Source organism: Asparagus officinalis, chromosome 8 (assembly GCF_001876935.1).
Source record: "Asparagus officinalis chromosome 8, Aspof.V1, whole genome shotgun sequence".
NCBI lineage: Eukaryota > Viridiplantae > Streptophyta > Magnoliopsida > Asparagales > Asparagaceae > Asparagus > Asparagus officinalis.
The window spans coordinates 5,779,433-5,804,096 of NC_033801.1; the positions used below are offsets into that span (position 1 = coordinate 5,779,433).

Sequence of the window (24,664 nt, forward strand, 5' to 3'; positions counted from 1 at the left end):
TATTCACCCATGAAAATTTGACAATCTCATAATGATATAAGAATTTTATAATACAATGGTAAGCATACAAATGTTATAAGAATTTTATTCTCATGACATATGAATGGAAAAACAATACTAATCTCAGTCGCAGTACCCTACCTTTTATAAATTTATCGCTCCCCTATACTCTTATCTATATTTGAGTAACTTAGTTAATCTCAAGCCTCTTAGTCATCTTGCTTTGGATATGGATTAAGAGAGACATGAATAAAGAAAAAGAACCCCAAAAAATTGATGTCTTATTCCTTTTTTACTTCAGCCTCTCCAGTCTCCACAATGATGATCTTGTCTACATTCTCATCTAGCCCAATTCCCAAATGCACTCCTCGTATTATCTTGTACACAAGTCATAATTCACTCCTAAACATACTTCATGCCTTATTGTTTTGCAGAAGGCCCAAGCAATAACCTGCATAAACAGACACAAACAAAAAAAAAGTTGATAGAAGATGAAAAATAGAGAGAACTCAGTTTACTCAAACTTCCTCCTCAGTGATAATGGGCTTGCTTCATCACCGTGAACTTTATCATTATTTACTCTCATGAATACTGAAGAGAATCAGATGAGATCATAAGCCACAAGTCTTCTCTTAATTGTATCATTTTTATGTTAGAATAATCAATTCAAGCTTAATCAATGTCTAGGAGGGGGTGTATATGAGAAAATGCAAATCAATGTCCTGAAACTTGTTCTTAGTGGGTATAAAAAGTATAGTAAGTTAAAGCTGACAACAGTAAGTAATTTCTATCCTTGCAATAAAACAACTGCTTAAAAGCTTGCTTTGTTACCAAGTTTAATACAATGGTTTAAAGAATGTGGAAGTCAATCTTTGATATTGTGTTCTATATCATCACCCTCATACAGTATCCAGCTTACTGGAGTCAGTCTCCAAGTATCAGGTTATAGCAGAGTAATATGTTATTTGCACATGCTGGTACAATTTATTTTCAAAATCTACTCGCCAGAGGCTGCTTACAGTATCTCCCTAATAAGGCAAAATATTTTCTGTCTCTTCAATTTTCATCATGTGTGAAGAGGTACAAATGCTATGAAAATCATATGCTATTGTAAAAGCAATGTTACACTAATGTCTACATATTTATCAGTATAATTTAAACACATGGTTTAAATTTAACGAATATCTGTCTTTTTAGTGAATGAAACTTGATGGGTGACTTTAGCAGTGCATGGAAACTGTATGCAAAATTAAGAATCTATTAGTTTAATGATTAAATGATTTAAAATATAGAAATTTAGAGACATTATGCGCTAAATTACCTCGTGAAGCATTTTATCAAGAACATGAAGAGCTTCTGATTAAATGTATTTGATCTTATATTCCACCCCTGCTTTTTGAATAAATGGCAATCCCATCTCGTAGGCTTTTCTATCAGGATCAATAGCCGTTATCTACAAAAAATTGTTAAATGTATATTAAACAAAGTATCAAAAGCACAAAATATTTCTCCCTCTAAAATTACATGTAATCTAATTACTTTCGGGTTAATTGCAAACTATTAAATGAGATGTAGCCACTTCTACTCCATAAACTATTTTATAAGCAGTTACACCCTCTGAACACATGATGTTATTTCTCCATTCAATTAAGATATCACGTAAGAATCATGTAACAACAACTAAATTTTATCCTTAATTTAGGGAAAGTTAGATATTTTACAGAACAAAGAATAATTTCTTTTCACGTGATTCTCACGTGATATCTGAAGGCAAAATAACATTGCTTATATTAATAAATTTTCTTAGGGGTATAAGTGGCTACAATCTCCAAGTGTAACCATCTATTTTTCTTCTTAAAAAGATAAAATAGAAGAAGGTAAAACAAGAAAACTTTGCACCTTTCCATCCTCAGGCAAAGCCAAAGCAGTAGTGAGGAGGGAATACCCAGTGAAAACCCCAATCTCTATTGTTTTCTTTGCACTCATAAGCTTCAATAGCATAGAATTGCACGTGCATATTGCTCATGAAATACCTGCAAACTCGACATGAATCAAGAGCATTTCTTAATTTTATATAATTAATAAAACCTTGGTAGTTTGTTGGAGGCTTTTCAGGTTTAAAGATAAAATTCCTATCAGCACGAGTCATACAACAGATTCAAAAGACTGGGTTTCAAGACCACATGATTTCGAAACTCATATAGATGGGAAACTTGGGTGCACTTGATTTACAAAAAGTGAAAAAGGAGAAGCAACCCTCAATTATCCATTGTTGTTCTTTGTTAATTCTTCTATTTATCAACAAAACAAAAAAATAACCCTCAATTATCCATTGGTGTTAATTGTGAGCTTAAATTAATGATATCCTCTCTATTAATTCTCATCCATTCAGAACCTTATCTCTGGTAATTCTCGTCACCTCCAAACTGAAACTGAAGATAGAAAATTGTATCATCTCGTTGACTGAAAATTTATAAATTTCAAAGATTTAAGAAGATAAATGCTTGCTAGCACAAGCTTTGATTCGTGTACCCTCTCTTGACCACTTATCTTTGTTAATTAGACCAAAAAGAAAGAAATAAAAATTTGTTAAAAAGGAAAAATTTTGACTTAAAATTTAGGAGAAAAGCAAAAAAAAGGATGAAATTTTGTTAAAAGGAATCATTTTGACTGAAAATTTATAAACTACCATACATTTAAGAAGATAGTTACCTGATATTCTGAGCTTTTTGTACATTCTCATCTCTTCTGAACCCAAAAAAATAAAGATAGGATTCAACTTTTTTAAAAAACGAATAGAGTTTGCCTAAAAATTAATAATTATTCATAGATTTAAGAAAATAAATACCTGAGGTGCTAAGCTTCAATCAACTGAAGCATCTACTGCCAATAGATCTCTGTTTAAAAACTTCAATAAAAAAAAGATAAGTTAGATAATAGGGAATCAGTTAGAATAATTTCCATAAATCTAATAAGATAAATACATGAAAGATCAATTGTACTATCTCTTACGCATGAATCTCCGTAAATAAATTCTCCTCTCTTAAAAAAAGAAGAAAAAAAAATCAGAAAAATTAAGGAAAAGGAAAAGATGAAGATAAATAAAAGCTGAGATAAATATCAGAGATAATAACAACCTCAGATGACCATCTCTTTCCCATGGATATCTTCTAATTCTTCTCATGGATATCTTCTAATTCTTCTCGCTTTCAAGAAAAATAACCAAAAAATATATTAAAAAAGAAAAAATAAGCTGGATAAAAAAAATCATATCAACTGAATATTTACAATCTTCGCAGACCAAAACTTATCAAAGATAGCAAGCCTCCATCGCCGAAAAACTCTAGAATTCATGGAAAAGTCCCAGAGGAGGAGTTTCATCTCCCGATCACTTCCGCACGTTTGTACAACAATCACATGTTTGTATATGTTCAATATGTAAAGGTCAGGTTTCTTAGCCGACCTTCATTTTCCTCAGCAAGGGCAGCATACCGTGTCTGTTGCAGCTTAAATAAAGTGCTCCTTGTAGTAGTACTCGTTGAAATCTGGTTTTGGAGTTTTTGCAGTTCCTTCAAAGTAGTTTCTGTATGCAAGATTTGTTAGACCCTAGAGGGGGGGTGATTAGGGTCTTATGCTAATCTAATCCGATTATATGCCAATTACAAGTTATCCTAGCAAGTATGAAATACAACAATGTATATGAGCTAGGATAAGCAATATGAACAACAAGATATATCCTAACAAAGAGATATATGCAATGTATGAGCAAGGATATATAAACTCAAGGGTAAACAATCTAAACTAGATAGTGGGCAATATAATCAACAAGTAATGTACAAAGGCGATATAAGATATGAACATAAAAGTAAGTGCGTCAATTCAATCACAAACAAACAATATGATTACGGAGTTCGGTCCCCACGACCTACGTCTCCGCTCCTCACCTCGAGGAGATCTCCACTATCTCAACCGGGTTTTCTACGTTCATCCGAACAATGTTTACACCTTACAATACAATCACACCTCACACACTAAGTGTTGGTCCTAGCCCGTGTCCTCCTCCTCAAGTGCTCGGTTACAACCTCTCCCTAGGCACGTCAACCGACGCCACTCCTCTTGGATTCGACCCCGTCTCTCACCACACACTTCCAACACACTCGGTTTTCTAGCTCACCGAAAACCTTACACCACTCACAATGTAACAAATATAAATTTGTTCTCTACAATAGATGAGAACTCAATTAAGCACAAACTCAATGTTACAATCTCTCACAACCCTAATATACTATGTATGCAAATACAATAAGCTCAAGTGGGTGTGTGTAACAATGAGATAATATAATCAAATCTAAACTCAATATAAAAACTAGCTTTAAAGAATGATAATCAAATAACTAAGCAAATGTAAAGCTAGATAGAGTTTAGAAAACTTCTCCAATAGATGACAAGATGGAGAGATGGAGATTGGAGCCCAAACAAGAAGATGATCTCCTCCACTTGTAAAAACAATCTTCAAACCAAACAAACACTAAAACACACTTAAACCCTTGTTTAAAACTCTTTAAACTTGTTTAAAACATTTCTTGAGTGCCCTTAGAAGTATGAGGGCATGGGGTATATATAGGCTCATGAAACAAGTCCAAAAACCCAAGAAAACCAAGCAAAAAGATAAAAAAATGGATATATCAAAATCTGGGAATTATAGCCGTTAGCTACAGTAACCAACGTCCAGAGACATTTCCGGTCGACCGGATTACTGTAGCAGTGCGCAGCTGTTTTGTAAAATCAATTTAAAATAGTAAATGAACTTCAAAAAAGAAAGAATTTCTTGAATATCATTTTTCATTTATGAAAACTCATCTATTTTGTAAAACATGCACGAACATGCACGAATGAAAATTATGATTTTGTAAATTCCATTAAACATAACAAATCAATTCCAAACTTGATGAAATTTTGAGAAATATTTGTAAACATGAAAACAAACATGTTAGAAAAAGAATTTCTCAATTTGCATTTATAATTTGTGAAAAACACTGTATTCTGTAAAAGCACTAAAAGACGTATATATGAAAAACATGTGATTGTTATTTTTGACTCAAAACAAGTTTTGAAAACTTATGGAATATTTATATGGACATAATAAAAGTTGTTTATGATGTAAATATAGTCCAAAACTTATTTTGCATAAAAACACTTATAGTTACGAAAATCACAAATATATGTGTGTGTATGTTTGAGCTTATAGAATTAACACACATGATATAAACCTATACTAAATATACCCAAGCAATGATCTTGATCTTCATTGTAGCTCAACTTGGTACACGTTGCGGATGAAGCTAAACTTGGATCTTGAACTTGAATTGTATGATGCTTCACTCCATAATTCCGCCAACCTCCATTTGATATCGTCGTTATGGCGCAATCCATCCATCCTCCAACATATTGTTTGCCTAGAATCAATATAAAACACAAACACTAGACAAACAATATTAGATGTAAATTGTTTGTAAATCATCATCAAAATAAGAAGGCCAACAAGATTTTGTTTTCTACACCTTGAATGTTCCTCTCCAGTTCCTTAATCCGTGCTTTTAGGGATTCAATTTTCTCCTGCTCCTGGGATATACTATCCCGGAGCTAGATAAACAAATTTAGTTCTATTTTAGCGTATATTCAAATAATAAATGAACATAGAACAAGAAAACTAAGGTCATAGATATGAGAGAATAAAAAGATATAAAAGAAATAACAGGTCAGAAAGGAATACAACCTTATGAGTTGCATCGTTCAGAGTTTGAAGATTCTCTAATTTCAACTTGTAAGTCTTTATCTCGTGTTGTCACGCCCCGCTTCCCAAAATACCGGGAAATCGGGACACGAGCAAACCCGCGACGTATTAGATTGAGAAGAAATATACACTATTATTTTTTTCTTTTCTTTTCTTCTCAACCTAATACGCTAAGCGTCTGGAAACAATATAATATACGAAGTCACAGGTCCCCGATCATACATAGGAAGAATATAATGATAACCCAGAATAAGAAATAGACATATCATCAATGGTAAATCATCCCAGACATAAAAATATGGGTCAAACACGCCCTTATTATAAAACGGTCCAACTAAAATATAAAATACATAGTCCAACAGAAATAAAAGGAAGGTACTACGAAAACAACTAAATCCAACACCAGACTAAAGTAAGATTCTGTAGAAAAATATCTAGCACTCATCAACTACTACAGAAAGAAAAAGTCTAAGCTTCAGATTGTTCTTCTGATTCATCTGGAAGACCTCACTGCTGCAAATCCTCTGGCTCCTGTACTATCCCGAACTGAGACTGTTCATCTCCTAAATCTGACGTACACCAGAGAAAAACAGATGTACGTCAGGGTGCATGGCACACGGTAAGATCCCACAATGGAGAAATAGGGACAGTCGAACGACCCAAGCAAAAACAGTAATAATAGTAAAAGAAGCATGCTACTGGAATACTAATAACCTAAATGCAATCTACCACTAGAATATAATAATTAGGAGAATCCAAGAAAATCAACCAAGAGCGATCAGAAATCATCCAAGTAACAAGGTCATACACTAGATGAAATTAATACTTAAAAATCTACAACTCGAGACATAGTACATCGAGTGAAATAATCCAAATAAGGAAACCCTCATGTATATACCATATGTCTCAAATTGTAGATAATTAAATATTAATCCCGATCTATGTATAAAAGAAATACAACAGGCCTACATCTCACAAGAATCCAAAATCATCTAAAGTAATAAGGTCATGTAACCAGCCATTTTATAACAGGTCACTGGTACAAATCTCACACAGAGTCAACGTTCATATCATCTTATAACTGATTGTTCGCACATCATCCAAGCAAATAAATTCATGAACCAAAGTAGCGACACCGATCTACTTTGACTCAACAAACCAACCCCAGTGGCGACACCGATCCACTGGTACGAGCCTGGAAGATATATCAACAACCATATCCAATCACATGAACAAAGACTTTCCCACCCCAACTCTTCTTGATTTTCTAAGTCAACACAACACATGTCTCTAGGTCACACAAGGCCACTATGGTCATGACTGCTAATGGTTCTCAATCACAACAAGGCAATAGTAATGTAACAATTCATGTGCAATAATATCATGACATATCATGTAGTAATGATTTGTTATAGTATATATATAGGTATATATGAAAATAGTAATATTATAATGCACTAGAAATGATGAAGAAGAAATCCTTCAGTCAGAAAATAGTAATATTATAATGCACTAGAAATGATGAAGAAGAAATCCTTCAGTCAAGTCCGACGATAGATAGATCGATGCAGAATAAAGAAAACTAGAAATGATGAAGAAGAAATCCTTCAGTCAAGTCCGACGATAGATAGATCGATGCAGAATAAAGAAATAACTACTAACTGTCGAAAATGAAGTATACACGCTAAACGAGGAAGCGATCCAACCAAAGGAAATATAGAAAATAATCATAAGTATAATAATGACATAACAAGGAATCCTACGACGTCAACGGGGAGAATCTCAAGATCTAGTTCCATTGTAGATAGGTCGGCACAGGAAACGGGAAGCGACTTCGGATTCAATTTCGAATAATTGAACAATAGAATGAATGAAAGAGTCTAAACAAATCATCCTAGGTGTAGAGGGGCTCAAATCAGGATTATCAATAAATCAGGACGTTAATCTCCCCTCCCTAATTTAGTGAGAACGGTGAAATCGCCTACAAGAATAAAGTCGGTTCATCTCCACAATTTGGAGGAAATCAAGGCATATAGCCGACACAAGAATGAAACCAAATACATAGGCACGAAGGCCATCCACCGTAATGATACACAGCCATAAATGAGTCAACGAATACAATACAAGGCCATCAATAATATACAAGGCCGGCAATTAATTATACAAGGCTGCAAACAATAGTACGTTTCCCGGCAGCGAATTGCAAAGCAAACCTGTATGGAATTCTAGGCTAATGCATTCGAGCATAAGTATAAGGAAGCACGATATAGATGTGATATCAGACAATAATACGAATCAAATGAGTAATCACATGAAATATAATTACGAGACTCAATATGACATGAGCATGACTGTATAGGATAACTATGAATCGAACGTGCATGTATAGTATAATAAATTCTTTTAAAATATCTATTATTATAATTACTCAAAATAAACCATTTAATTTTAAACTAACCTTTAAAAATAATTAGCTTATTAATTCCTTTAAATTATTTCTAATCATAAAATCATAAATCTATTTATTCAAAAGTCCTTTTACAAAATAGTTTCTTTTAAAATATTTACTCATTATAATTAATTCTAAAAATATTCTTTAAAATTATTCTTTTCTTTTCTTTCTCAAAAAAAAAACACCTCATAATTAATATCGTTCATCAAACAATCACACGTAGATATATCACAACGTACAACATAATCATAATACAGCCTAAACATGCATATAATTAATTCGCAGATCTAAAATTGAATTGACAAGTCCAGAGAAGTAGGATCTTGCCTACGAGGCCAATGGGGCCTGATGACGAGTGGCGGCGCCGTACAATCACGGTACGACGGATCTGAAGAGTTGGCGGCGGATCTGAGCGGCACGAGTCGCTACTGTAGAGGAGATGACGACGACGGCTTGGATCTGGGCTGAGGCAGAGGAGAGAGGCGACGACGGATTTTACTGCAAGGGCGCGCGTTGTTCGATCGGATTGGGGCTTCGGCGGAGTGCGTGCGTTCCTGTCTAAGGGGGCGGTCTAGAGGCAGCACGAGCTTAGGCGGGGGCGTGTCGCTGCGGCGGGCGAACCAGGGCCACTGGCGACGGGCGATGTTCGGTGGGACGAGGGTGGGAGCAGAGGGGTTGAGGCTGGCGGCAGCTCGGGCGGACAAGGCTGAGATGAGGCAGATCTCGCCGGCTTGGGGCGGTGGTCGGAGGCAGATCTCGGAGTGAGCTCGTGGAGGGGCGAGCCACGGCCGCACAGGGCACGACGAGCTCACAGGCGGCGAGCTTTGGCTGGAGCATGTCGGAATTCTGAGGCTGTCGGCACAGCTTTGAAGGCGGCCGGCTCGGGAGTGGTTGAGGGTCGGGACGGCCAGAGCCGTCAGGGCAGGGGAGGCGGGCACGAAGCAGGTGGGGGGTTGGGGGTTCGCGTCGTATGGCTGAGGGAACTGGGCGTTTCGTTCAGGGCTGCAGAGAGGCGGTCGGCGCGGCGCAGTTGGGGAGAGCTCGTTGAGGGCGGGATGGTCAAGATCGGAGGGCGTTGGCTGTGCGGTTTTTTTTAGAGGAGGAAGAGAGAGAAAGAGAGAGAGAGTGTGTGTGTGATTGAGTGAGAGAGTGATTGAGTGAGAGAGCGACGTGAGAGGAGGATTAAGAGGAGAGAGGGGAATCTCAGGGGGAAGCACGAGGTGATGGGAGTGCGGGATTTAGGGAGTGAAATGAGGAGTGATTTAGGGGAAGTGGGGGTAGGAGAGAGAGATACAGAGAGATGAAGAGAGAGAGAGATACAGAGTGATATACCGGTAAGGGGGAAAACGCAGGGAAAATACCCCTATATATAAAAAATACAAGAAAAATTATTCAAATAAATATTAAAAATTTATGGTCAAAATAATAATAACAATAACAATAATGAGCAATTAACTATTTATTTAAAAATTTTACCAAAACAATTAAATTTATAATTAGCAAAACTATTAAAATAACATAATACCGTATTTTTAATTCGTAGAAAATTCTAGAGATATTGGGAAAAATACAATTATTTTTTTAGAAAAATAATATTTAATATTTAAATACCAGAAAAATTTATTCAAATCCAAATCGAAAATCACGGTCCTTACACGTGTGCATGATCCTTGTGAAGTTTTTTTTATAACCTCTGGAGCTTTTTTATAACTATAAAACACACAAAGATAAAGTGGGATCATATTATATGAGATCAACATTCATGAACACAATAACAAAATAGTCGGCTTGAAATTCAAATGCATGGAATTTCTTTTATAAAAAAATATCAAAAAATCAAGAGCAAAGAAGAAAATTCAACATTGAACAAAATCACTAAAAGACTCACAAAATTATACAAGTCAATATGAACTTGTAGAAATATATCTAAGTCAAAACATAAATAAACAGGACTAATTTCCTAAACAATAATTGTGAAGGATATCAAAGGCATTACTTTATGTCTTTATGATTCCTTAAATTCAACACTGGATCACTGACGTATTGAGAGCTGGACGCGTGAAACAAAAGCTTAGCATACATTCTTAATGTAATAATGATCAGAAAGTCAAGTTTATTTAATCTTATATGATGAAAATGTACCATTTGATTCCTCAAACAAAAATTTTATTTTATAATTTTATTTTATGGATGTGATATAGACCACATTCTTAATACACCATTAACCAGCAGATTCAAAGAAGACTAAGAGTTGAATTGCATTAAGCCCTCCTCAGTATTATTATTCTTATAATCATCTCAGGATCTGACTTCATTTCTATCCAAGAACCTCCATGTTCGGCTGCTTTAACATTTGTCATATCAAATGTAAAAAACTACAGTTTAAAATCTGTAGTTATATTTGAAATCTTAATTTTAAATGAATTTGACAGTGACTGTTAATTAAATTCAAGCACAAATTTGTAGTAACCTAAAAATGTGTCTTTGCAATGTGGTTATCATATTCACTATCAGTTTTCCACCTTTTTCTACATTCATGAACAAACATAGGATCAAATCCTTACATCTACAATCTATTCAAATAAAAATAACAGAGACAAACAATAAAGCATTCAAAGGTACTGAGTAGCAGAAAAGATATCATCGAACTTCTTTTTCAACGTGGAAGGATCCTGCACAGGCCAATTCGATTCATCCTGGTGCACGAAGATAACGTTCTCTAATATAGCCTTAGATACCTCCATCACCTGGGGGATCTCCCTGTCCATATCCGCACACCTATAGCTAAGGCAAACCTTCTGCAGATCACAAAACATTTTACCATCACATAATGCGGCACAAAAACAACAATTTCCACAGATGGGTTGATAAGTATGCGTACGTGTTAGCGTCACCTCTCCAGTATGAGGGTTGATTGTCTAGAGAACACTCTCGAGGGCTTTGAACTCCATCTTCGACGCCTTCTGCGTGTGCTGGAAGAACCGAATGCATACAACATCTTTACCCGCGTCAGTCTTGAACCGGAGCTTAATCTGCCCTTTGGTTTCAATCTCGCCGGCGACCTTAACAAAGGAATTCAACAAGACCTATCACCATTCTCTTCTTGTTAATCGAAATGGTTGCTATAAAAACCTAAAAGGTGAGAAATTGAGATACCTTGGGGTCGTAGATGAAGGAGTGGCCGGAGCGAGAGTTGGGAGGGAGCTTGCCGGTGCAGGCCTGCTTCAAGCATTCAATGATGGTCTGAAACAACAACAATGAAATTGTACTGCTAGGGTTTTGAGAATAGAAGGAAAGTGTGAGTGAAGTGAGAGGAAGAGATAAAATTACGATTTTGCCAGCGCCATTAGGGTCGACGATTAGGGTTAGGGGGCGGTAGAAGGTGATGACGTTCTTGATCTCAGGGTCGAAGCTTCGAATACCCTTTATCAGCATCTTGTCCACTGTGCTCACCTTCTTCGATTACGATTCGATTCGATCTATTGTTGAAGATTTTTGAAGAAGATGAATGAACAGAGGTGATAGATACGATAACAGATTGTTTAGGGCTTTTGATTTCTGATTTTGGAGTAACGTAAAAAAAGGATAATTCTGCTAAATTTATGATAGATTGAAGGGCATTTTGGGTAGGAAAAGTTTTTCTCATACTCCCTCTTTTAAAGGGAGAATGATATGTGTACTATTTTCGCTGCTATGTAATGACTCTGATGTGTCTGGTTATTTTAGTTGGTATTCTAGACTTGTATAGATGTGCGCCCTAGTCATTTTATTTTCTGTGAGGATGACACTGATATCAGACTCGTAATATCCTTTATGTTATTCAATTATCTATGGGACATATTGTTTACTTATGTTGTATTCTTTGCTTCCACTGAGTACTTATGTTGTGTACTTGCTTTTTGTCCGGCCCCACGAGATGTAATCTGTTAATATTTGTCTGAATAGGGAATCTGTTAATATTTGATTCATCCTCATGAGATCTGTGAATCACGTGGGATGTGGGGCCACCATGAAGCAAACCACGAGCAGCAGCAGTCACCAAACCGCGTGAAGAGGCAAGTGGGGGCCACACGGAGAAGAAAATCTCGTGAAGAGATTGCGGTGGGGACCAGCTGATGCGTGAAGAGTTCGAGCCCATGACCTGAAAACTAATTCGTAGCTATAAATAGCTACCTAGGGTTTCGTGCAAAACGTGGTGCGAAGTGAGGGGTGCAGGAGTTTTTTTTGTTGGTGGCTGATTTGTGTGCGCGAGGAGCTTTTCGTGAAGTTGGTGGCTGTGGATTTTTGCGGCTACGAAGCTAGGCTGAAGGCAGAGGTGCACGAAACTGTTGCTGGTTGGTTTGAGCGTAAGAAAAAGACTGCGGCTTCGTGCAGGGATTTATTTTTTGGCAGAAGTGATTGTGTGCAGTCTTTTTGTGCTTTTTGTAGAGAGATATTATGAGGGATTTGAGAGTTTGTTTGAGGGTTTAGATTGAGTGTTGTTTGTAAACCCTAGTTGTATCTCTCCCTCTAATAGTAGATCTGCCCCTCCTTGCCCCGTGGACGTAGGCAGTTTGCCGAACCACATAAAAGTTGTGTTCTTACCGTGATTTGTAATAGCTTGTAGGTTCCCTCGACGCACAGTCCTAGAGCTGACGAGAGGAAGAGCTGATATCTCACTTTGATGAGATATCTGGCTTTTGGTTCTTGTTTCCTTTGAGAAATGAGAATTTCATTGTGATCTAATCTCTTGTTGTGCACCTAGCGCACCGGAGGTGCTGCCGAAATTTCCGCTGCGCACAACAAGTGATATCAGAGCTCCGGATTGGACTTGGGAGCTTGTTTGAAGGATTCGCGGAAGGATTCCTATTTGAATATTAGATCGACAACATGGGTGAAACAAGCACATCGGGATCGTCTCTTACGAAGACGATACATAGTTTGAGCATCAATAACATGAAGATTGATGTTCCGAAGTTTGGGGCAAGATTAACTTCAGATTATGGAGGTGTCAGGTGATGGACGCCTTAGACGCTCAGAATTTGGAGGAGACTCTTGAGTTACAAGAGAAACATGCCGATATGAAAGCTAAGGTTTGGAAGAAGATGAATAGTAGGGCGTGTGGAGTTATTCGGTCATGCTTGACGTCGGATCTTATTTATGACGTGATGAACGAGACGTCGGCGAAGAAGATGTAGGAAACACTCAATGAAAAGTATCTCACTAAGAGCATTGAGAATTGGCTTCACTTGAAGAAGAGGTTTTACCAGTTCAAGATGAAGAGGGGAGTTTCCATCAGGGAGCATGTTAACAACTTCACGAAGCTACTTTCAGACATGGCCAATATGGATATTATGGTTGAGGATGAAGATAAGGCGATGCTACTTTTGTGTTCGTTGCCCGATGATGATTATGATACTTTTGTCCTAACTATGATTAATAGGAGAACTACTGTTAGTTACAAGGAGGTGACCTCAGCGTTGGTGAATTATAAATTAAGGAAGAGTGTTGATGAGTCCTCCGAGAAGGCATCGGGAGGTGCATTAGTAGTTCATGACCGTGGTTCAAACCGAAGCAGGAGGTCGCAGTCTAAAGGTGCACATCGTGGGATTCATAGGAATCAGTGTGCCTTTTGTAAAGAGGATGGACATTGGAAAGCCGAATGGCCAAAGTTAGATCGAGCCGAGAAGAATAAGGGGAAAGCTGTACAAGCTTCAGAGGTGAATGTTGTCAAGACTAGTGGTAACAATTCAGATTCGGATTCTTCGGGCTATTCGTTGTCTGCACTACCGTCAGTTTGTGTTGCCAACTCTACAGAGTGGATGTTGGATTCAGGTGCTTCATACCACGTTTGTTCTAGGAGGGATTGGTTCTCCAACTTTCAGAAGTTGGAAAGAGAGGATGTTATGCTCATGGGTGATGGACATGCATGCTCTATTGGTGGTATTGGTACCGTTCGTATTCGAATGTATGACGGAGTGATTCAGGAGTTAGATGAAGTGAGGTTCGTTCCATAGTTGTCGAAGAACATCATTTCACTAGGAGTTTTGGTGGCATCTGGCTATAAAGTGACCTTGGTGGATGCACGTTTGAAGGTCACATTGGGGTCCATGATTGTGATGAAGGACGTCAGAAGGAGCAATTTATATTATTTACTCGGAAGCACGGCGATTGATAAGGAGATGACGACTTCATCAGATTCGGCTAGACTGTGGTGTTGTTTGATGCTGGGTTATTTGATTGGTAATGCCGTGCATAAGTTGTTAAGGAGTGCTTTGACCTGTAGTTTGAAGTCCTGTGAACCCATTGGTATGAGCAAGAAGACCGAGGTGGAGGAGTGCTTTGACCTGTAGTTTGAAGTCCTGTGAACCCATTGGTATGAGCAAGAAGACCGAGGTGGAGTTTCGCACTTCTATCCATCATTCGAGGGGTCTTCTGATGGGTGTTCATTCAGGCATTCGGGGACCTTCCAAGGGAGCATTATTGGGAGATAATAGGTATATGGTTTTCGCAGTTAGGGATTGCTCTAGGCATTGTTGGGTTGCAACCAAGTCCCGTTGGTGTGAAGTCCTAGAAGCCCACAACAAATGGATGAAGTGTATTGGCAGAAAGGTGAAAGTACTTCAGTCTGATGTTAGAGGGAGGTACAAGAGGGACCTATTTCTGCATTTGTGCCGAGCTCACAACAATTGGAGACACTTCATTGGTGTGAAAACTTTAAGGCGACGTGATGAGATGACAGATTTGGGGAGCTGTTCCTTTCTGAAGGAGGATCGGCGTTTGATGTCGAGCATTGGCATTGGTGTGCGGGCTACGACATATTTGGGCCGTCTCATGTATAGGTTGTCGACTGCTGCATGTAGAGATATAAGATCTGGTGGAGCTGCTTTAGATTTTGGGTTACGTCGGATGTTTGGCTACCCAGCACTTGGTCACATCGTGGATGTGAGATTTGATCCGATAGCACATTTGGGATTCAGAGGCGTGTTTGATTATCATGTATTGGCTACTGACTTTGTTCTGAGCAGGTATGTCACGTTTAACTCTCGCCAGCTGGAGAGTGATGATCAGATATTTGGGACATCATAGCGGGTGGAGAGTGATGCTACTCCACGTTGGGTGAAAACTCCAGATCATACTGCATCATTTGGGATTCCAGTTGATGTGACACAGATTGGGAATTGTGTTGATTTGGATGCAGATAATGAGTTGATTGATTCGAGTGCAACTGATAGATGTAGTCTGGATACGACCATTGGTTCACCTCAGATGGAGGTGTTTGATTTGTCTCAATTTAGGGCTATTGGGAGTGCTATCAGTTGCAGATCGTTTGGTGATATTGAAGAAGAGTTGCAGACTTTTCTATTTGATTGAGGGCCTTAGGAGGCCATTTAGGTGAACTACGTGAAGGCTTGATTCCTTGGGCAAGAGGATACGTAGGCAGTCTTTATGATGCAGCCGATTTGGTGAGCGACATCGACATTTGGGGTGAGTGTTTGCACTCCCATTTGGGTCTCAGCAAGTGAGGCATTTGGTGTAGTCGGTGTAGGCTCAGTTTGATTTGGTGAGTAGACACTATTGTTTTGGGTGTGTTTTCGCACTCCCGTTTGGGTCTCGACGTGTTGTGGATGGAGTCAATTGTCATGAGTCCGTTGCCATGGCGTACTGGACGCAACAAGTGAGGCATTTGGTGTGGTCGGTGTCGGCTCAGTTTTGGGAAAACTTCACCGAGGTGGAGAATTGTGAATCACGTGGGATGTGGGGCCACCATGAAGCAAACCACGAGCAGCAGCATTCACCAAACCGCGTGAAGAGGCAAGTGGGGGCCACGCGGAGAAGAAAATCTCGTGAAGAGATTGCGGTGGGGACCAGCTGACGCGTGAAGAGTTCGAGCCCATGACCCGAAAACTAATTCGTAGCTATAAATAGCTACCTAGGGTTTCGTGCAAAACGTGGTGCGAAGTGAGGGGTGCAGGAATTTTTTTCGTTGGTGGCTGATTTGTGTGCGCGAGGAGCTTTTCGTGAAGTTGGTGGCTGCGGATTTTTGCGGCTACGAAGCTAGGCTGAAGGCAGAGGTGCACGGAACTGTTGCTGGTTGGTTTGAGCGCAAGAAAAAGACTGCGGCTTCGTGCAGGGATTAATTTTTCGGCAGAAGTGATTGTGTGCAGTCTTTTTGTGCTTTTTGTAGAGAGATATTGTGAGGGATTTGAATTTTTCGGCAGAAGTGATTGTGTGCAGTCTTTTTGTGCTTTTTGTAGAGAGATATTGTGAGGGATTTGAGAGTTTGTTTGAGGGTTTAGATTGAGTGTTGTTTGTAAACCCTAGTTGTATCTCTCACTCTAATAGTAGATCTCCCCCTCCTTGCCCCGTGGACGTAAGCAGTTTGCCGAACCACGTAAAAGTTGTGTTCTTGCCGTGATTTGTAATAGCTTGTAGGTTCCCTCGACGCGCAGTCCTAGAGCTGACGAGAGGAAGAGCTGATATCTCACTTTGATGAGATATCTGGCTTTTGGTTCTTGTTTCCTTTGAGAAACGAGAATTTCATTGTGATCTAATCTCTTGTTGTGCACCTAGCGCACCGGAGGTGCTGCCGAAATTTCCGCTGCGCGCAACAAGATCTTCATATCAAGGGACATGGTTTTCAATCATGGGAAATATTCTGATGTAGGACTGTTGGCTTAATTTCTGATGACTAAATTTGCAAACGCATGGCATTGGATAGGACTTTCAAGAGTCCAAGTCAATGTTACTATACTGTGGGTGTAGAATTGAAGACCATATCTCCAAATGAAGGTCCACAAGTAAGCGTGGGTAGTGCGTTAGGTAAAGTCCACAAGTAAATGTGGGTAGTGCGTTATATAATTTGTAAGTTGATCCACTCTTTCAGTTGATAATTATTGTGAGCAGATCAGCTGGCCTATTTATGTTGAGCATTTTCCCTCGATCGTGAAGTGTCAATTTCTTTTATCAGCTAATCTTCCTTCACTGGCATCAATGGAGACCTACCAGCCCGTCCTCTTTGTAACGCATCTGATGCTACTATTGTTTACCTCATCATCCGCGGTGAAGCATAACAACATTACCGACCTCTCGGCCCTCTTGGCCATCAAAGCCCAGGTCGTCGAACGCGATCCAGGCAGCGTTCTGTCCGCCAACTGGACCACCGATGCCTCCTTTTGCACCTGGATGGGCGTCTCTTGCAGCCGTCGAAGGCAAAGAGTCACTGCTCTCAACATTAGCAACATGCCGCTCTACGGCACCATCCCTCCTCACCTCGGCAACCTCTCATTTCTGTCTCTGATCTCGCTTTCCAATGATGGCTTAGTTGGGACCATCCCTGAATCTCTGGCTCGGCTGCCTCGACTGGAAGTGCTCATACTTGATCATAATCAGCTTTCAGGTTCAATACCTCCCGCCCTTTTCAACATGTCGCCGCTTATTGAATTGCAACTCGGGTCCAACAGTATTTCAGGGACCCTGCCCTCTAATGATAGCAACTTCCATCCGTTGTTCCCTCCTGTTATGGCTATGTCTGCCAACCAACTCACTGGCAGCATCCCGACCAGCCTTTGCAGTAGTCGTACTCTTCAAATCCTGAGCTTGAGTTACAACCAGCTAACCGGTAACATCCCGTCCGAGATTGGAAATATGAAGCAGCTTACTATACTGTATCTTGGAGTTAACAATCTAACGGGTACCATACCATCCTCCTTAGGTAACCTGACTAACCTGTCCGGATTAGGCCTTGGCGGAAACAGCATCCATGGGAATATTCCCGAGGAGTTGGGTCGTCTCACGAACCTTGATGCTTTGCAGATTACTTTCTGTGGTGGTATTACTGGTCCCATACCGATTTCCCTTTCCAATTTGTCATCACTCACACACCTTGAACTGTCCGATAATAGTCTCACCGGACCAGTGCGTTTGCAGTTTTGGAACATGGCTAACCTTTCGTACTTGAATCTAGGAAGAAACAAACTGACAGGAGGAGTTGACTTCCTTGCATCGCTTTCGAACTGCAGAGTTTTAGACTTTGTGACTGTTCTTGGAAATGAGCTGGATGGCATTCTTCCATATGCCGTTGGTAATCTTTCAAGTACCCTAACGTTGCTTGTTATTCAGGATAATCATATTAAGGGGAAAATTCCTGCGGAGCTGGGTAACCTGACTGGATTAACGCGATTATCACTGAGCAATAATGAGCTAGTTGGAACAATACCGTCTGAAATCACGACCCTACAAGGTTTGCAGTACCTAAGTTTGTATAGTAACAGAATACACGGTTCCATCCCACATGAGCTCGGCCGATTGAGCAACTTGGACACACTCTACCTCGGCGGCAATAGTCTTTCTGGATCGATACCTGACTCGCTGGGCAACATCACTGGACTAGAGAGCTTAACACTTGGTGGTAACAGGTTATCCTCAGAAATTCCTGAAATTATTGGGAGTCTGACTCGTCTACAGATCTTAAATCTGTCACAAAACCTTCTCACTGGATCGTTGCCAATAGCTTTGTGGAGCATGCAGGGTTTATATGCATTCGATATATCAGTAAATCAGCTGTCGGGTAACCTTCCAAGTCCTCCGAAGTATCTTGAGATCAATTATTTAGATCTATCAAATAACTCATTGGACGGGCACATTCCTGAATCGTTTGGTAATCTCATTAATCTTGATGTCTTGAAACTTTCTTGCAATAAGCTCTCAGGTGTTATACCCGAGTCCTTAGTCAAAATCCGACATCTCAGCGTCCTGAACTTATCTTTCAACATGTTAGAAGGAAAGGTTCCAAATGTTGGTGCCTTTATGAATGCCAGCATCGTGTCTTTGGAAGGAAATGCGGCATTATGTGGAGCACCCAGATTTGGCTTTCCATCTTGCAATGTAATTGATTCTAGAGTTTCTAATTCACGGAGGCATTTCTTGAGATATATCCTCCCTGTTATTGCTTCTGTCGGAATCCTTGTTCTCTGTTTTTGCATCTTATTAGGATTACGTAGAAGGAGAGCCAAGAGTCTAGCCCCTACTAGCATGCTCTCTCCTACTAAGCATAGATTGATCCCCTACTACGAGCTTGTTCGTGCCACTGACAACTTCAGCGAGATAAACTTACTCGGAAGGGGTGCCTTTGGTTCTGTGTACAGAGGGCTTTTAGATGACGGCCTCCTTGTTGCCATCAAGGTCTTGAATTTGGAAATCGAAGGAGCTTCAAGGAGTTTTGATGCTGAATGTCGGGCTTTGAGGATGGTTCGACACAGAAATCTTGTTAGAATCATCAGCGCTTGTTCCAACTTGGATTTCAAGGCACTCGTCATCCAATTCATGCCCAATGGAAGTCTAGAAAGATGGCTATACTCCCATAATTACTGCTTGAGCCTACTCCAAAGGATTAATATAGCAATCGATGTAGCGTCAGCTCTAGACTATCTTCATCACCACCATCCTGAGGTTATACTGCATTGTGATCTAAAACCGAGCAACATCCTTCTGGATGAAGAAATGAGTGGGCACGTGAGTGACTTTGGCATTGCAAAACTACTGAGTGGTGTCAGCCTGAGCGGAACCTCAGCAAGCACGGCAGGAACAATCGGCTATATTGCTCCAGGTAATTAAATTGACAAGCTTTCATTTCAAATTTAATCCAATCGCAAATGATTTGTATTATTCTTTGTGTTTGTGGTGTAGAGTTTGCATCAACAGGAAGGGTCTCTACAAAGGGAGATGTCTATAGCTTTGGAATATTGTTGCTAGAAATCTTTACGAGAAAGAAGCCTACTGATCCTATGTTTACTGGGGAATCAAGCTTGCGACGATGGGTAAATGACGCAAATCCTACCGGCCTGTTGGATACTATGGACTGCAATCTCCTGAAAGATGAAAATGGAAATGAAAGGCCAAAGAACTACTTAATATCAACACAGGCCTGTCTATCTTCCATTATGGAGTTGGGGATTATCTGTTCAAGTGACTTGCCTAATGAAAGGCTTGCTATGAAAGACGTTGTCCCAAAATTGCAAAAGATCAAGATGAAGTATATGTCTGACCCTTTTGTTGCTTGAAACATGACAATACTGTATTATGAATTTACTTATATGCATACGGGTTTCTTGTCAGTTATATCAAGAGTAATGTGTATTATGAATTCAGAAGCAACTATGAGAAGCATTTTAGTAACTTTTATTTACTAGATTTTGTTGATAACATATAGTTTTCCTTTAGCCTCTTCTATAAAAGAAACGAGTCTCACGCGCGCGCGCACACACACATGTAGGCATCGAAAATTGCCTATAGGTCTCCGTGAGCAGCTCAAAGCTAAGAGGAGATGAGGAACGTCACTATCCAAGACACAGAATCTTAATTGATGTCGATGAATGCTTGAAGTGAATCGACGAACTACGTGAAGTAACGGAATTTCAGAATAACGAAGACACGAACTGATCGGGAGTCCCGCGTCGCTTACAAAAGACGAAACGACGCTCCTATCCCAGCTTAATCCACAATGATCTCATCATCAGAGCTTATAGGTCTCCTCGCCGGCTTTCCAACGCACTTTAAATTACTCAAATCCGAGTTCGGATGAAGAAGTTACGGAGGAAATGGACAAGCGCGCAAAACGGACTGTCTCAGCCTAAGCTAAGACACCCCGAAGTATCTCGGCCCGAGCCGAGACACCCAAAGGTGTCTCCATTCTCGCTGAAACACCCAAGGATGTCTCCACCCGAGCAAGAGTGTCTCCACCCGAGCAATGGTGTCTCCATTCTCGCTGAGACACCCAAGGGTGTCTCCACCCGAGCAAGGGTGTCTCCACCCGAGCAAGGGTGTCTCCATTCTCGCTGAGACACCCAAGGGTGTCCGCAGCCCTAAAAAGTTATTCTTTTCGCTGTTATGCAGTTTTAACCGCCTGGACTTTCTGGAGCCTATAAATACAGCCCAGGGCCTTCATTTTTAGGGATCTGGAATTCTCGAGCATTGGCGAAGCCCTGCCGGATTAAAGATCAAAAGTGCACGAATTTCAGAGAGGAGGAGGAGTAGAGATCTGATCGAGTTCGTCGGCATAAAGAAGAAGAGCTCGTCAGATCTGCAGTTCTCGTGTTCGTCCCTTAAGATTACCTCATTGTGATGATCTTAAGAAGAGCAATTATCTCACTGTTACCGAGATAAGCGCTACTGTTTCTTGATTCCTTCGCGAATCAACGAAGCTCTGCCCAATTTTTCAGCAATCAGATCTGATCGACGGTGGTCCACGGATATCAACATCCCCATCACAGGCCAATATCCCATACAAGCAAAAGACCGATAAAGGATCTCTGCGTTTGTTTGAAGAGAGTTGTATTTTTTTATTTTTTTTCATTGTGTAAGAAAGTCTTATAAAAAGACTAATTTTACTTTGAATCTGTAATCGATAAACATGTAATAGATCCCAGAAGATCCGCCGGTATCCAGATATGAAGACCCAAGAAGTCGATCTCCGCATCGTCGCTGCCACAGTTGCACCTTGCAACGATCCGCCGGCATCCAATTAGACCAGATCTGCAGATCTGAACTCCTTCGTGATCAAGGAGCCGACTGTTGAAGGCGCGCCGACTCTATCAAAGAGAGCACGTCAAAGGAAACACCAACGCCTCGCGCGCCAATTCGCCAAGGCTTTGGATCAGGTGGATGGACTCCATTACCAAGCAGATCTGGAGTTCAGAAAGCGCCAAGTGGCTAATCTGTCGCCACGACCAGCATCGGAATCCTCTTCTCGACCTCCAATTAATGAATGGGTTCGTGTCAAACGGACCCGCTCTACTCTCGAGGAGCGAATCCAGAAGCGCCGCGCCTTGCTTGCGCATGCCCGGACCCTTGTGCGAAAGCACAGAAAATGCAAAAGGAAGAGGCAGTTAAGAGATCGCCAAGATCTAAACAAGTTTGGATGCCAAAAGCTAAATCAGCGCCTAAGGCAAAAAACAAACGGAACTGTCATTAAGCTTTTGTCAACTTTAGATCCCGAACCTCCGGTAAAGCCACACCGCAGCGTGGATTTCCCCAAGTTCAGGATTCCTCTGAAGGATCGCCTCGGTTCTCTACCCGAAGATCGAGGCAAAGTGCCTGTTAAGGAACGCTAGGGACCATTAAAGGAACCCGTCGTACACAACCTCCTAACAAATTAATTTCTACAATGGCCCGCTTGGGGGTGCATGTAGAAAACCAGGAGCCCGTTAAGGTTTCACCCTCACAAAAGTGTGTTTCCAAACGTGTGACTCCTGCAGACGCCAACAAGGCAATGTTTACTCAGAGGAAAGCGCGTCAGACACACGAACGTGTTATACCTGAGAATTCATGTAAACAGCCGATAGGTTGCTCTGACTGCAACGTCGATGAGTTGTACTATCAGGCTGGGGTACGAATAAATCTCGAAAGAGAAGTACCCGGGAAGCGGACTTTCACTGTCCGTGTAACAAAATTATCAGGGTAGTATTATCAGCGTGTAGCTGCCCCAAGACCGCTCCGCAGAGGGTCTCGGTATTTGAGAGGATCTCCAACGAAAAGGCTAAGTTCAATCCAAAGCGTCTCCGTAAGAAACGATCGGTCGTTCAAGATGACGAACTCCCAACAGTTACTACCAACATGGTCGAAAAGGGAAAGTCTCCGATTAGTTCAAATAGCTCCAACCCTAATTTTTCTCCAGGAAGAGAAGTCAGTTCGGGAATAACCCAACGAATATCTCAGCTTCAGCTAGAAGCCGTTGGACATGATGATTACCAGGGAGTCCGTGAAGGAATCCATTCCGATGACGAACTCTCAGATTCTTATTCCGCAATCGCCTCTGACATTACAACGTCTAGCATAGGACAAGCTCGGGAAGTGTTCATGATCAACACCAAGCAAATAGCCAAAATCATTGAGGATGCTCTAGCCAAGCAGAAAGAAACATTCAAAATAGAAATGAAAATGGCTATTCAGGAGATGAGACAAATGCACGACCAACAAATCCAAGCTTTGTCGAATCAGCTATGTGAATCCAGCCGTCACAGCACTGCTAACCAAGCAGGTAGCGATTCAGATGTGGATGAACAAACCGCTGGGGGTCGCCCCACTAAAAATAACGATGCCGGGGATGGACCTACCAATAATGATAACACTGGGGGTGGCCGCATTATTCCTCTCGAAAATTGTCCAAAATAGGATATAGATAAGGATGAAAAGATGAAGGACCTCGAGAGCAAAATTAACGCTCTGATGGCTGCTCGAGAGGTAAAGAAGACCGGCGTTCCGTATCCTTATCCAAAAGAGTGGGATTCGATTCCGTATCCGGCAAAGTTCAACCTGATCAACTTCACGCCGTTCGACGGGAAGGGCTCGCCCACTCAGCATCTGATCTATTTCAAGTCCCACTTGGGAGTGATCTCTGGCAGCGAGCCTTTGATGGTCCGGTCATTTGTTGGCACCCTTCGCGGGCCCGCCTTCGATTGGTACCGCCGTCTCAAGCCCGGAAGCATCAACAGCTGGGAGGACCTGGAGAGCATGTTCCTCGCTCATTTCTTCGATGATGACGCCGAAGTGGCGATCAAAACACTCTTCGATGAGAAACAAAAAGACGGAGAGTCGGTGGATACCTTCATCAAACGCTTCCGCAATCAGGCAATGAACTACAAGGATCCCGTCACGGAGGAATTCGTCTTGCAAACCTGTCATAACAACTTGTCCATTAACATCTTGGACGTTATGGGAGTAGAGCCGCTCAATACTTGGAAAGAGTTGAAGGTACGCGGAGAGCAGGCCGAACGCTTTCTCTGAAGGAGGAAGGTCGAAAGAAGCCAACCGATGGCTAACCCTCTGAATCCGAGTCTCATTTCCCATGATGAAGGGAAGGCACCTACAACAGTTGTTGATGTTAATCAGACGTCGCAACAGTAGCCCCGAAGACAGCAGAAGACTTCGGATTCGAGGCTCCAAAAAGAGTACTCATTCAAGGACAAAGATGTTCCAGCCATCTTCGAGACCCTTCTTGAAAACAACAAGATTAAGCTGCCACCCATCACGAATCAGGAGGAAGCTGACAATACTACGGATCCGAAGTACTGCGCGTACCACAGGAGGGTCCTTCATCCCACCAAGACTTGTTTTACTTTAAAGAATAGCATTCAGACCTTGGTTGAAGCCGGCGTCATAACGCTGAGATAAGCCAAATGAGAACGGCAAGACTCCGACAAGTATAAGAGTATAAACTGCTTCTTCTAACACTCCGAAGAGTATACGAGTATAAACTGCTTCTCAATCCTCTAACCGGTATATGAGGTTAAACTGCTCCCTGATACTCCAATAGGTATATGAGTCTAAACTGTTTCTCACACTTGACGGGAAGTTTCTAGAGAATTTTTATATGTAATATTCTTAAGGATAACCTGGTCATGTAACTCACTATGATGTTAGACCCAGTTTCGCGAAGGAAG

General features: G+C 40.8%; 1 protein-coding gene and 1 pseudogene across 2 annotated transcripts; one reads left to right on the top strand and one right to left on the bottom strand.

Moving 5' to 3' along the window:
- Positions 3,251-12,384, bottom strand: LOC109820757 (annotated as a pseudogene).
- On the top strand, positions 17,193-20,386 carry LOC109822521 (LRR receptor-like serine/threonine-protein kinase EFR). Of its 2 annotated transcripts, XM_020388738.1 has the most exons (3): positions 17,193-17,847; positions 17,941-19,833; positions 19,914-20,386. In XM_020388738.1, the coding sequence occupies exons 1-3, from the start codon at positions 17,220-17,222 to the stop codon at positions 20,285-20,287; spliced, it is 2,895 nt and encodes a 964-aa protein (XP_020244327.1). In that variant the 5' UTR covers positions 17,193-17,219; the 3' UTR covers positions 20,288-20,386. The 2 variants fall into 2 exon arrangements, with proteins under 2 accessions (XP_020244327.1, XP_020244326.1); XM_020388737.1 differs by having other exon boundaries at positions 17,193-19,833.

What these genes read in the sequence shown, in the direction of transcription:
- LOC109822521 (XM_020388737.1), top strand. Translation starts at nt 17,220, where the DNA reads ATGGAGACCTACCAGCCCGTCCTCTTTGTAACGCATCTGATGCTACTA. An exon ending in AATCGGCTATATTGCTCCAG is followed by an intron (nt 19,834 to 19,913) that starts GTAATTAAATTG and finishes TTTGTGGTGTAG; the next exon opens with AGTTTGCATCAACAGGAAGG.